This window comes from Montipora foliosa, chromosome 6 (genome assembly GCF_036669935.1).
Source record: "Montipora foliosa isolate CH-2021 chromosome 6, ASM3666993v2, whole genome shotgun sequence".
NCBI classification, from domain to species: domain Eukaryota; kingdom Metazoa; phylum Cnidaria; class Anthozoa; order Scleractinia; family Acroporidae; genus Montipora; species Montipora foliosa.
In genome coordinates this window covers 20,241,623-20,256,622 of record NC_090874.1, presented here as the reverse complement: position 1 = coordinate 20,256,622, position 15,000 = coordinate 20,241,623, and the positions used below count along the sequence as shown (strand labels likewise).

Below are 15,000 nucleotides of genomic sequence, written 5' to 3'. Positions count from 1 at the left end.
TATTATCCGGAAAGAAGTGTATTTATCCTTGAATTTCTTCCCTATTTAAGCATCTTTCAAGATAGTTTTGCATGTGGTTGTACCACTGCATGCACTTTTGTGGCGAGATAAGCTAATTGTCGTAAGTTAAGAAAACCTGGTCGTTTGGGGTCTGCACCGAGAAGTCTTGGAATCTCTGGCAGGTCATGCCTCCTATTTGAGGGGAATGGTGCACCAAACCAGCTCTTGGGGATACAGCAATCACAATGGGTACATTTCTACCTCGTTGCCCGCAGGTAGACGCATTCATCTATAAAGACGCAATGACCAATCACGCCTGTATTGAGAAACCACTTGGCGTATTCAAAAAGGCTTTGAATCACATCTGGGCAATCTGGGCTGTTTCCATCAACTGGTAGAGGTCTAGCCAGTTTAAAAGGAACCTCCACTCTCACTACAGAATAAGTTTAAACCGAAGAAAATTATGTTTACAAAAACGTTTTGGAAATTTGTTCTTAAAGCAGTGTTTATATCAAGAAAAGTGAATTTTAAAATCGCTTATTCACACTTTCAAATTTTGCGGGCGCAGCCATCTTGAATAATTGTGACGTGTTGCAGTTGCCCTATACCCTGGCTGCCAGAGGTTTTTCTCTCTCAGAGCGACGGAAAGGCGAGGAAAAACCTCTGGTACAGGCCGTTGAGTTCTTTGAGAAGGCCGGTCCAATGGAATGCCATTTCATATTCCCAGAGTCAGATTTTGACCCTAGCAACTCGATTGGTTCCAGGAACTTGTCAGTTCTAACGAGTACTCTGATTGGTTTAGCAACAGGAAGTAGTTCAAACAGGTTTTAATAGGCCATTTCCGGGCTCATTTCTGCCTCCCCTTCAAAGCGAGTCTAAGTGCGAAGTTTTTGTTATGAAACTTAATTTCATTCACATGTAAAGTAGAACTAATTACCATTACAAACACTTCGCACTTAGACGCGCTTTGAAGAGGAGGCAGGCATGAACTCGGAAATAACCTATTGCTGTCAACTAGATTTCTCGTGCCCACTGTGGCCATAATCGAAACGCTGCAAAGTTCGGAAATTGAGGCTTTGAAGGCAGAAAAAGTTCACTTGGGTTCTACATTTTTTGGTTTTGTATATGTCCGCCAAAACTCAACTTCGAAATTTGTCATCCAAATTTCAAATTTGAGTTTTTATTTTCATAATCGACATAGAAGTTTTATATGGAACATTGAATTTTTGAATTTGACATCGAAGAAAATAAGACGACTGTACCGTGGGAACCCAAGATGCTGATTGGTAGGTTATGTCACGTATCAATTAACTGAGTTTTTTCGATGTCAATGAAACGGGACATGGAAGCGAGGTTCTCAACGGTTTATACCAGAGGTTTTTCTCGCCGCTTCGCGACTCGCTATTCCGTCGCTCTAAGAGAGAAAAAACCTCTGGCATCCAGGGTAGTTGCCCTATTGTTCTGACACAAAGAGCTTTTGTCTAATAACAATAGGGCAACCGTAACACGTCACAATTGTTCAAGATGGTGGCGCCTGCAAAATTTCTAAAACTTATTTTGAAAATACTTTAGTTTAGACTGACTTGACTGTAACGGTTATTTCCTGTGATTTAAAGTTTTTTTTTTGTTGAAGTGGAGGTTCCCTTTAAAACTTACAACCATACCATGATCAAGTGTCCTTCTTACCGTGGGGTCATGTATTGGAAGCCCCCGTCTAAGTTCTCTGTTGATTTCAGTTAGCGTTAGCATGTAATTATCGTCTACTATGTCATTTAGGCATTGCTTTATATCGGCGTCCACTTTTACGTTGTTACGGCCGCCTCGTGGTCCCTATGAAACTCTGCTCTCACAGATGTACCGTGTTAAGATACCCCTGGCCGTAGAACGGTTTTCACCCAATGTATCAGTAACCATTAGATCATCTTCTGTGTGGTCTTCCTAGGCCCTCCCAAGACGTTCTCGAACTTCATTCGGAATTCGGTTTCTTTGAACAGGCATTTTACATGCAATGTAACTGAAAGTGACTTGATATTTATACCTAACTCAAGATATTTTTTTGTAAAGAGTCATATTCACGGGTTGTAAAAAATGTAAAGAAAGTTGAAATAATACAATTCCAAGAGGAAAAGTAGAGTCACAATGTATTGCGCCAATGAATGTCAAAAAACGTTATTGCCTGTGTAGGTATGTGAACTTGTTTATCGATTGCACAAAGACGCTAATGAAAGTTCGAAAACGCTAATGAACCTGCACAAACATATTCATGATTGTCAAAATCTATGCTAAATACGATAATGAACGTTCCATCCCACTGTTGTAGTAGTAGTAGCAGCAGCAGCAGCAGCAGCAGCAGCAGCAGCAGTAAGAGTAGTAGTAGTAGTAGTAGTAGTAGTAGTAGTAGTAGTAGTAGTAGTAGTAGTAGTAGTAGTAGTAGTATTGTCAGAGTGCAGTGATACCTTAGATAATCTTTTAATAGATAGAATGGCACTACAGGACTGTGTACGAGGAAGAAGAAACATCAGTATGGCCTGGATCGACGTGAAAAAAGCCTACGATTCAGTAGATCATGGTTGGCTATGCAACGCTATGTGACCGCACAAGTTCCCCGAATGGATCAGTGGCACTATAAAGAACATATGCGCTTCGTGGAACACCAAGATCATCGCCAGAACGATGAATGGGATTGATATATCTGAACCAATCCGCTTCAAGAGGGGTCTCCCTCAAGGGGATTCCTTATGTCCCAGACTATTCATCTTATGCTTGAATCCTGTGGCGTGGATGCTACGAGCAACAGAGGGATACAAGTTAAGTACGCCAATTATTGCAAAAGTAACAGATCTGCTGTTTATCGACGACCTTAAAGTATTTGAACAGTCTCAAACGAAGTTAAATTAGGTACTTATGTCAACTCAAGAAGCGTTGAAAGATATTGGTCTTGACCTGAATCCAAAGAAATGCTCAGTAGCGAATGTCAAAGGTGGGAAGCAAGTTTTTGATGAAGCTTAAGTAAACCTGGAGGGGACAACGGCGATTGCAAGTTTAAAGGAAGGAGAGCAGTATACGTTTGTGGGTGTATTAGAGAGCCTAAAACAGAATGACACAAGGCTTTGAAGACTGCTGCCAAGTAATACATCCAGAATCTGTCATGTGGTCTAGTCCACTTTCGGACTGGAACAAAGTCAAGTCCACAAATGAATTTGCCATTCAATGTATTTGATGTGGACCCAAACATGGCCTCTGGCAGAGCTCAGACAAATCGACCGACAAGTAAGGAAGATCATCGTCGCGAATGGAGGGCGACACCCAACAAGTTCAAATGCAACCCTTTACTTGCCAAGGAGCATTGGCGGAAGAGGCTTAAGGTCAGTTGAACAGGAATACAAACTGACTAAGATTAAAGCACCATTAAAGATATATAAAAACCCCAATCCAACGATAGGAATTGTCCGCGTGTTCGACGAGAAGGCAAAAGAGCGAGAAGATCAGTCCTTTGCTAACGATGCTGTCACGTTTGCTAGAGAACTTGATCTTGAATTGAATTTAACGTATCCTCAGTTTTCGTGCTCTAAAGTGGGAGGGGATGAAATCCCAAGGATGCAGGTCAAAGAAGTCTTGAAGAAATCAGTGGTTAGCAAGTTAACGTCAGAACTAGAAGACCAAAAGTGAGAGGGAAAGCTACTAGCAAGCAGGTAAAAGGATGAAGCCCTAGACAAAAGTGGAGAACTGCACCGACTCACATGATGACTGGCGTTCAAGACCTGTACCTACAGCTTTCACTCACAAAGTTGTATACTGGGAAGAAGATTAAAACAACTAATCATCAAGATTACACTTGTTGTATGTGTGGCAAGGGCCAAGAGAATGTCGCGCATGTGTTGGCGGGATGCAGTGCTATCGCTCAAACCGAATACCTAGAAAGACACAACAGCGTCCTTAAAATCCTTTTCTTCGAGATTCTAAGCAAATACAACCTACAACCAAGAGAGGAGTATGTGTGGTATAAACGAATCAGTCCAAAGCCAGTCTACGAGAACGAAGAACTCAAAGATTTGTTGGATGTACCTCTGCTTGCCGAGCAAGTAGAAGTTCGAGCAAATCACATCGACGCGCAAGTCATTGATAAAGTAAAGGAAGAAGTAACCCTGATCGAGATAAGGATATAAAGTTTCTCAGCACATCATCATGAATGTACTGGGTGGTTATTCAAAAGAGGTGAGGAAGTCAATCAAGTGCTTGGTAGGAGACACGTGTGACTTGGTCCTGAAGCAGATGCAGAAAGCAATGCTATCATGCTCTCTGAATATTGCAAGGAGCTTTAAAACTTCTTGAACACTGAAATTTTTCATAAGAAAGGCAAAGATGAACATTTAGATATGCTTAAAGGTCGTACATATCATTAGGGATTTTTACCTTTTTTTACAACGATCTATAAGAGAGAAGATTTAAGATTTTTAAATACACAGATCAATGGTTAGGATTTTTACATTTAGATAGTTAAGATATAGAGGATATTACACGGTGGCGAGAAGATATGAATTTTATGTTCGAGTGGCAAGAACAATATCTCACGAGTGAATATTTCCGATTTTATTGTGTTTCAAAGTAGTCAAGTTTTATACGGCTGGGCTTTATAAAAAAGGCGGGGAAAAAAAGGCGGGAATCGTGACGTCATTGAACGATACGACACTCACAAAGGTGACATACGGAAAATACGCCACTCGGGTCCCGGATGTAGTGGCGTATGGAATCTACGAGTCGTTTAGTTCCCAGTAAAACGCTCTCCTCCATATAATAAATACTATTATGTAGAATATATAATATCGATACCGGATTGTTTTTTTTTTTAGGGATTAACAGGAATTGCTTACGCTTTTGGGAGCCCAAATTTTGTAATCAGTTTTCAAACAGATGTTTCAATAAACTGCAAATAATAATAAACAAGATAAAGAGGTTATGAACACTGAAAGCAGAGAAACCATTCAAAAACAAGTGAAATGTGTCATCTTACCAATGGCTTTTTCTGAATCCACTCTTTTTTGAATTCGATCAAGTGACGAGGAATAGACAGCATCCAAACTGATGCCCCGAACTTTAATTTGCATTTTAAGCAACTTTACGTCAACAGCTAGCTGTGTTCGGTACATCTCTTCGTTGAGTTCTTCCAATTCTTGTTCACTGAAACGAGCCCGAGTTTCCATTACACGCTTCCGAAGTTCCTCCACCATTATTTGAATGTCTTCTTTCGTTTCCAGTGGGACATAAACCAGATGGCTTTTTGTTGCTCTCTCACTGTCATCATCAATTCCCTTCTCAATCTTATCTTTGAGCTCCTGAAGAAAACGCAAAAAGCTGATCTGATTCTCGTAAACATTTACTTGTTCGTCAGTAAGGCTGGAATGTTCAAGAGCCCTCATTATTTTTCCCTGGTCTTCAGGAAACTTCACAATCTTTCGAGCCTTCAGTCTTAGCCTGCTTACTACAGCTCTGCGCTGCTCTTCACCAAGCAAGATCTTCTTCTTTATCTCTTCGAAGTCAGCGAGGATCTTCTTAATGATGTTGCCGTACCTCAGGCTGGTGCGAATGGGAGTCGAACACTTTGGGCAGCACTTAAGCTGTACATCAACAGCTTTTCCATCATCTGTTTGCTGTGCTTGATCCATCCAATTATCCATCATTTCTACTTCAAAAAAGTGACCACAGTCGGCTAATTCCACAAACCGTGCATTCGGGTCGTCTTCGGTTCCGAAGAAAATCTCTGTGACTTCGTCCTTGTGACACACTCGGCATTTTTTGGGGCAGTTTTCCCCGCAAAGACCAATGCATAAATGCTTGCAAGGAAGGCGTTTTTTGCAAGGTTGATCACAACGCTTACGATTGCAAGGCTCGGAGCATAGCTTGGTGCATTTGTGATGCTGACATTTCCAGATGCATGGCTCATTGCAGGGTTTGCAAGGTTCACCGCATTTCTGCTTGCATTTACTGTGTTTGCAGGAGTTTCCGCAGGGCTTCTTGCAGGGGGGACAGTTTTTGGTACACGGCTCAGAGCAGCTGTGGCCACAGAAAAGGATTCGGGTACATATGGATCGGCATGGCTGATGAACACGGCCCCGCAAACAGCTACTGCAGGTACCTAACGTATATTAAAATATAAAGAAGAATTAAAAACGCACTACAAGAGAACCATTAAGACTTCTAACCTTTTGAATAAGTCAATTTTTCCCCAAAGCCTTTCGTTTGCCAACAAGGTTTATTCTACAAGGATATGAAGTGATTTGAAAGGTAAACTTCCCGCATCAAGCCTTTAGACTGCAAGATAACGCGTAACTGCCAGTTCAAGACATTCTCTATTATTTAAACAAAAAAAACAGTTTAATGAGCCATCCCAATAATTTGGCCCTTTAAGCAACATGACACGACACGTTTCACAATGAATCACTCCCTCTGGCACAAAAGAACATAGCTTACTGTGAGAGTTGGTTCACTGGACATATTAAGCCATGTCGATCTGAGGGACACTTTTAGTCCCCTTTATCATGATCGCTCTCTTTTAAAATTTCTGCAAATTGATCTGTGCTTATTCTCATCATCTCCTGAACGCGGATGTACCGGCTTGCAGAGAACATACCCTGTTCTACACGTTCTCTTAATCATTCCTTGGTTTTTTCCTCGGTTGAATCTCAAAAAATAATTCACGTTATTGTAATCACTTCGCGACTATTCCAAGCTTTCTAACATGATAATGTGTGGCATTCCCTGAAGAATGAAACTAATATGAGTCTCGTTCAATTTAAGGAGAAAATGAAAATTTATCCCCAAATCCTGACTTCCTCCATAAAACCTCAATTTTTTTTGTTTTACGTTGTTATTTTGCTGACGACGGTAAAGAAATGGACAAAAATGAAAAACGTACGTGCAGAGGGTGCAAAGCTATTGTTTTTTCCCTCTAAACATGCAAAATTGTAACGTTCTTGTTGCCGTCGCCGTTGTCGTTGCTAAAGCTCTCTAAAGCCTGGTTTTCACAGGCTACGCAAGTACACGCGCAAGCATAAATAGCTTATGCTAAGCTAGTGAAAACGAACGTTGACATAAGCATCAAAATCAACCACGGCGTCCGCCATTTTGTTCAAATTCTCACACATGGGGAATCTGAAACGAATGCTTTAATTGGACAGACGTAGCAAATTTTCTTGCACTTGTGTTGTTTCGTTTTCACTTGACGCAAGCGAACGCAAGCATAAGCGCAAGCACAAGGAAAAGGAAAATTTTTGATCCTTGTGCTTGCGCTTGCATCAACTCCGTTTTCACGGTGAAATAAGTTCTCTTATGCTTGCGCTTGTGCTTGCGTCGCTAGTGAAAACCAGGATTTATGGCTGCAAACCGGTACGTGTGACATACCCTTTCCTCCAAGGTATCCCAAGTGCCTCGCTCGGTTGTCTGGATGAAATTAGCTTTTGTTAACGTTCATATGACAATTTTCAGCCCAGTGATTTATAACGAACAAGCCCAGCGAGAATTTCTCGATTTTCTTTGTTCAAGGCACCCTGCCAGCAGAGCCTTTCTTAACTCGACGAGAAAGAAAGGACTCTGCAGAAATCAAGTAGATTCTTTATTGAGTATGCATAAGCCGTTTCGTGGAGACAGTTTCAAACCCAGGCCAAGTCTTGATCGCACTCAGTAGACGCCATATTCATTTTCGTAATGACGGCTCGATTTTGACCTTCGCCTTGTCAAAAATATGGAACTGGAACTTTTTGTAATCCCTCCTCTCCCCCCCCCCCCCCCAATTTGTTACACAAAAAAATGGTTCAGTACTTACAAACCTAACATGCAAGTTGTATTCGTGTTATAACATAATATTAAAGCATCCCTTTATGATCATAACTGCTTAATTTCTTGTGACCCTCCCTCTTTTGCTGTCTAATTTTTTCATGGCCCTACCTCTTGAAGGGCTTAAAAAACTGTGACCTTCCCCAGTTTTCCACCCCCCAGCCTGCTAATTTCTGACAAGTCCCTAATAGCAACCATTGTCTTTCTGCAGTTGAGAGCCACCCCCTTCCCGGTAACCGCGTGCTGAAGTGTTCGTATGGGAATTTTTCAACCTCTGTGACCGATATCTCAGCAAGCGGGTGGTCCATCCTATCGTATGAGCTTACTCAGATTTATAAAAAGATTTTAATGGTGAATGTACGATCTCCAGACACCGAGCCAGCACAGTCACCAGGAAGCGCATGAAGAGGTCCTAAAATTTGGGCAAATGACGGCAAAGAAATGTACCAAACTGGAAAACGCTCGAGCAGGGACATACAAAGCGTGGAAAGTTATTGTTCTTTGCCTGGTTAAATAAGCTGTTTAGCAGCGTTCTTATTGGCGTTATCATCATTAAAATTAATGTCGTTGCGTATGGTTACTCCGATTCGGGGAAGGACAGGAGTGGAGACATGTCGACACAAATATGCATGATTCCTCAATCATGTGATTCGGTACATAGAGAAAAATGTTCATGCTATCGTTCAAAGTCATTAACCTATGTTTTGAAATTTGGTGCACCTGTTCTTCTACACGAATATACTCCTAACTATAGAGCCCCTATAACGGACCGAAGTTAGTACTAGACAGTCGTCTTGTTGGAAAACGTCAACAAAAGCAGGCTTACCGGCACAGCGGTGCTCACACTTCAACACTACACCACATGTTGCATTACAAGGAATATGCAGAGGATTTTCGTGACATTTTACAACATTCTCGTGTCCACAGGGCCAGGTTTTCTTTACTTTGGCAGCACACCTGACTGTGCAACCTTCAGAGCACTCATTTTGGCATCCGTGCCCACATGGCAAAATCTGTTCACAAGGTGAACGGCATTTCACCTCAGAGGGGTTCTTAAAACAAGGAACCTTCTGGAGATGGCCACAATTTAGGAACTTCTGTACGGGTTGTAGGCAGGGACCGCATTCTTGAAAGCATCTCTTTTTACACTTGTGGTCGAGTTTGCAGAGCGACTTCGCACACGGCTTGTTACATCTGTACTCTTTGTGCTCCGGATCTGTTGGATGACAAGCCATTTCACAAACATGACCACATTCTAATCGCGTGTTGCAAGGCACTGAACATCCTCCCTCGGGTGCCTGCCTGAAGTCATCCGCACGTGCTGCATGAATCACGTTCTGCGGATGATTCTGACATGTGAGTGTCAAAGCTTTTCCAACATTCCCTCTTTCCTCCATGTCGCTTATAATATTATACCACAATTCGCTCTTTTCCTTCAAAAGGCTGATGTTACCGATGCAGAAAAACCCTTTTTTTGCTCGTGACAATGCCACACACACGCGGTTTTCTGTTTGAAGGAAGCCGATTTTTCCTTCTTCGTTGCTTCGAACGAGTGACAACAGAATTATGTCGTTTTCTTCGCCTTGGAAGTTGTCCACAGCGCAGACTCGTACTCCGCGGAAGAAATCTTTGGGCATTTCATTCTTGAGCTGGATTAACTGCCCCGTGTAAGCTGTAAGGACTGTGATTTTTTCTCTGTCATAGCCTTGAAGGATTAGGTAACGACAAAGGGAGGCCAGGAATTTGGCTTCGTGTTCATTTGATCGGCTCTTTCCCTCCTCTAGAAAATCCTGCAAAAGTAATTAATGAAATATACCTCGTCAAACGTTTTCCGAAGAAAGTACATTCGGATCGGTATTTTGCCCCACAGCGCACATAGAAGAATGCCAAGAGTCCATATAATATATCTTCTTTTTTATCCTCCGGTTTTAGAGTAACTTGGTATCTCCGAGCATTTACCTTCCAAACCATGATACAACACAGAGGGCAGACCACAACACCGGGAACTACATGCCCTACTCTTTGAGAATAGTGTGTGGGTTCTTTTACGTCCCACAGGGTTATGAACATTGAAGGGTTGTGAGACGGAGCCTGTGGTTTATCGTCCTTGTCCGAGAAGACTTCAAAGTCTAACCATTTGCAGTTGTCATTACAAACGGAGCACTTTCTCCTCAGTTATTTATGGACCCTGAGTGTGTCGAAGCCACGGTCTCCCGCATGGCAGCCCGGAGCTCAACTAACTGAGCTACCGGTGCCAAGAGTAAGAATCTGGTATCAGGTTTGTCCCGATCAGCGTTAGGCTCAATTACCAGCCGCTGTTTCGGAAAAATGAGCCAGCGCTCACTCCCGAAATCACGGATGGACGCGTCAGGTGAGCCATTGTTAATCTCCGCCAATCAGAAACTCTCCTGCACAAATCGATCCAGCATAAATTACATTTTTGGTTGCGACGGTGTTCATTGACCCCACGTGTTCGAGCTTTACAATGCTTTCAAGTTAGCAAACATCCACGATTTCGACAACAGAAATTGTTCGAGAAGCTGCAGAATGGGGATTGTATCGTTTTCTACCGCCTGAGTTCAGTAACTTCATTAATTTTCCAGTTAGAGCCAAGGTCAAAATACGGCTTTCAAATCCATTGCTATTGCAATTTCTTCTCAGACGTCGCTAATGTAAGAGCAAGTAAAAGTCCTCAAGATCGATTGGAATTACTGCTGAGTTTATTGGTGGCAAAACGAGGGGGCCGATGAGGTCGACTGAGAGCTGAGGCGGCCGACGATTTTGTTGATGATTCGCCGGTTAAATTCAAACTCACATTGATCATTTAACCACAAACTCAAGCTCGTATCATCGGGAAACTTCGCATTGGCGTTTTACGCATTGATATGTAATTACTGTTTTGTTAAAATCAATGTTTTGGGATGTCTAACGCTACTTTCTCGCAACTATTAATTTCGCATATATTATATTGAATTACGACACAGACACAATCTACCGCTCACGCGTCCAGGCGTCTCTTCTCGGGGAGGATACCCAAACTCGAGTGAGCGGCGGAAATCGAGCCTACATCAGCGTCAAAAAAGTGTATTATTAAACCAAGTTTTGCGAGAAACAAACAATAGACCAAATCGGCTAACTCAATGTTGTGTGATCTCCCTGGGCTAAAGTTCTTTGTGTATTGTATTGCCATTATAACGTAGTATCGACATTTAAATGATATGGACCTGGAACAAAACGTTTTATTCGGGTTCAACATTGAGTTAGCCGATTTTTATCTATCGTTTATTTTCCCCCAAAACGCGGTTTAAAATAGACACGTTTCTGCCGCTAATGGGGACTAGGCCAAATAGGGGAAATCTTACTCTTGGGTGATGGAATCTTGAGAATACTAATAAATAGGAAAATCATAGAAGTAATTTAAGACATAATAAAGGTATAGATTGATCTTAAAGACAACTTAACGAAAAAATGGTTAATGCATCGGAAACCAAGGACAAGTAAGGCCCTTACGGTTTAACTTGAATAGCTAGAAATTCTAGTAGGAAGGTCGACGAGCAGAGGATGACAAGGGAGTAAACGGTCCTGACACCCGACACGACACGTTACATTTCTGGTTCATTCCTGCGACAAAAGGCCTCAAATATTCCCACAGAATGATTTCCTCGATAATTTTTGCTATAGCTTCAAACGTCTTTCCTTTCTTATGAAAGTACATTCTTGTTTTAAAAAAAAACCACCTCGTACCTCGCCTTGGTCATGATCCACAAAGAACATGTTACGAGCCACGCCCTTGATATTTTCAAAATGTAACACAGATTCGTGGTTCTCCAACTTTGGATTAACGTAAATGTGTTCCAACATTTTGGATATTTCTGGCCTCATTCGATGCTGCAAGCGCAAGCGCTCAAAAGGCATTCCATTGTTTACCATTCTCTCAAAGAGTGACACATCCAGGTTGTAGTGCTTTGCGAGATCAAATACCGTGGGATTGGGACGGAGTTGCTGATGGTCACCAATCAGAATCAAATGCTGACATCCGGGAGTCAAAGAAGTTACAATGTGTGACTCTAGTACTTCAGCGGCTTCCTCCACAATCGTTATTCGAGGCTTCAGTCTTTGCAGAATTCTGCGGAACTTTGCAGCTCCTAAGTGATGCACGGAGATCAAAATTCAGTGCGAGTTTGATACATGAAATCCTAACGATACAATCCATCATAAAGGACTCCCACGGATAGGATAAAACGATGGTGCAATTAACCGAAAATAGAGAGCAATCTAAATCAACCAAAGACAAAAGGTTGCCCGCAGTCGGAGGACACCCGAAGGCTCCTTTTTCACTAGTTTCTACCTCATTTGCTTACGGCCAGGGTGGGCGTCACTCCTATCCCATTTCATGCGCAACTTATCCCAGGTAATTCTGGTACTTATTTTTTCGACCTTCACTAGATAGATAGTTGGGTGAAATTTGGAGCGCACGTGCAGGGATTCAAATCCGGAAAGGCTGGGATGCAGTGCGCGAGCGATATCCACTACACTGCGTGGACTTTTCCCGCTCTTTAAGAGAACCAAACCACTGGCCCCTTACGCAGTTCCTATGAGGTACGCCTTGCTCCTTTCTGGTATTGGCAACTGGGTCCAGAGGACTTCTTTTCGTAGACAAATTGAGCTGACTATGTTTCTTAAGAGCAAAACCGCTCGCCAAAGTGATGCAGGCTCGCAAGATCTAAATGATTAGTGGAACGATTAGTGGCCTTACGCTTTAATACAAATACTCTGTGCCTCGTTTGGAAAACTTTCGGTGAAAATTCGTTGGCCTTCGTTGCCTTTTGGACAACGCTTATCGCGGCCGCTGTCTTAGTTAATTTAACGGATAGAACTGAATTCCCTTAGCACACTGTGCTTTGGGTGGTGAGAATAAGGTAATCAGAAGGGGAAAAAATGATACTAGCCGAAAGAGATTGACTACAAAGTTCTCACAACGCGCGATGAGGGAAAACAAACGATCCTAATGGCTGGTTAAAATCACGCCACAAGTAAGTTGAGCGAGAACGATTCATCTGGTTTTCCTAAATGTTGAAAACGAAGGATTCGCTTCTTCAGTCAAAGAAAACATTAACAACGAAGTCTAAGCACTCGATGAAAAGGTAGACAAACAAAGTCAAAATGCCCAAAGAAACAAAGGATTTGGATTGTTGAGAGTGATGCCGAATTTACATTGCCATGCACAGTGCAGTTGCTGAAGACGGACTCCGACAAAACTTTTAAGTTCCTCTTTTTTTATATAAAACCAGGATTGTTGTTTTTTGTGATTCCGGACTTTAATTTGGAAATCATGATCCGCAGCCTTTTGTTCAGATTTCGAGTGGGAAAGCGTGCTTATGGTAAGCGGAAGAGGCGCGTGCATGGTTCTCACACTAGTTGCGTGCCGTTTTTCGGATTCGCCGATTCTTTTGCTGTCAAAAACGTCGTATGATGTTAAAAGTAACGCAGTAGAAGTAAACTTACCAGTTGTTGTCAAACCGACGACATCAGCGTTCTTGAGTATCTCGAAGTCTTCCAAGTTTCTAATGTCCTTCATTTTCTTAGCACCCGCTTCAAATTGTTCTTGATAAAGTGAGATAGTGTGACGATAACTTTCACTTATGTCTGCGACCCAGCGACGGTACAAACGCCATCGGTCCTTGATGTTTAAAGACCAAACATTTCGAATCTGAAACCCAATACAACATTGCGTCAAACGAGAATATAACGAGTCGCTTTCTCGATAGATTTAGATTTATACCATAAGCTCATTTTGGGTCTCACCTATGGTCTATTAGAAGCTGACGTCATCATCAAAACTTTTAAGTTTTTCTTTTTATATATATAAATAAAACCAGGCGTTCATCAAGGGGAGCCTCTATTTCCCGTACTTGGCCTTGAGGTCAACCCTTTCCTGAGTAGATTTAACAAATTGATGTCAGTTTTTCATGCGTCGGTCCTGTTATTGATCATGAATTTCGTCATAACATTGTTAAAGTAGCTGTGGATTCACGAGGCGATACCCGAGTAGATCCGCAGACTGACATCAATTTGTTTTCTTCAATAACAAAAAGGCAGAGGGGTCAAAATTAAGTCAAAACACGAGAAGAACGCGAGACAAAAATGAGAGAAACTTCAATCGGACGCGAGCAATATTGCGTCATTATCGCATAAATTATAAATTCATGTGTCTGTCCGCTTATTGACAATAAAAATTACCCAATGAGCGCGCGATATTTTTGCAGTCATTGTAAAATTGTTTATAGAACACATAAATCAAATAGGTTCCATGTTGCCGTGCGTTCGTTCAGAAATATATCAACAGAAGACGTCAAATGTGGTAAGAACATTAGTGACACTCATCACTATTTTGTTCTTACAACAATTTGACGTCATATTTGATATATTACTGAACAGACGCACGGCAACATTAAATCTATTTTTTTAATAAGAGCCAATTAAGTAGGTCCCTTGAGCCAACAGCGTATCACCCCCAGGAGGATCTCAAATAGATTCACAGTCCAAGTTGAGGAGAAATTTTGAAGGAGAGTTAAAGGAAATCCAACACTGGACAGTGGTCATCACACCCGACTAGTGATCAAGGGGACGTGGGTTCAAATCGCGCTCAGGGCAATAACAGTTTTTCGATTTCTCCAGAAGTTGTCCAGTGCTGGGTTTCCCTTCACTCTCCTTCAAAATTTCTTCTCAATTTGGACTGTGAATTCATTTGCGATCCTCCTGGGGGTGATACGCTGTTGGCTCGAGGGACCTACTTAATACGCCATTTCCGAGTTGCTGTTTGTCTCGGTTTCAAAGTGGGTCTTAGTGCTCAACTATTGAAATGGAAATGAGTTTGATTTGCATGAAAATAAGCAACTCATTTCGATTTGAATGGTTGAGCACCAGTACTCGCTTTGAAACTGAGGCATGCAGCAACTCGGAAATGGGCTATTGACTCTTTACATTAATTACCCTTGTCCTCCTGTGAATCACTTGATCACCCAGCGTTATCACATAGAAAAACTGGCCCACACATTAAGTGATTTATCAGTCATATTGCCAGCATGGTTGTCCTGATAGAGAAGTGGTCATAACACCCGACTAATGATCAGGGGGAAGTGGGTTCAAATTGCACCCAAAATCATGTGA

General features: G+C 42.0%; 1 protein-coding gene across 1 annotated transcript in view; it reads right to left on the bottom strand.

The window, feature by feature from the left end:
- The window catches only part of LOC138005153 (NFX1-type zinc finger-containing protein 1-like), a 60,514-nt gene that overhangs the window by 11,373 nt on the left and 34,141 nt on the right, over positions 1-15,000 (bottom strand). The window contains exons 11-14 of the mRNA XM_068851428.1: positions 13,336-13,540; positions 11,575-11,975; positions 8,657-9,620; positions 5,012-6,133 (exon numbers count right to left, since the gene is read on the bottom strand). Coding sequence (XP_068707529.1) covers positions 5,012-6,133; positions 8,657-9,620; positions 11,575-11,975; positions 13,336-13,540 — 2,692 coding nt within the window. The remainder of the gene's footprint in view (positions 1-5,011; positions 6,134-8,656; positions 9,621-11,574; positions 11,976-13,335; positions 13,541-15,000) is intronic.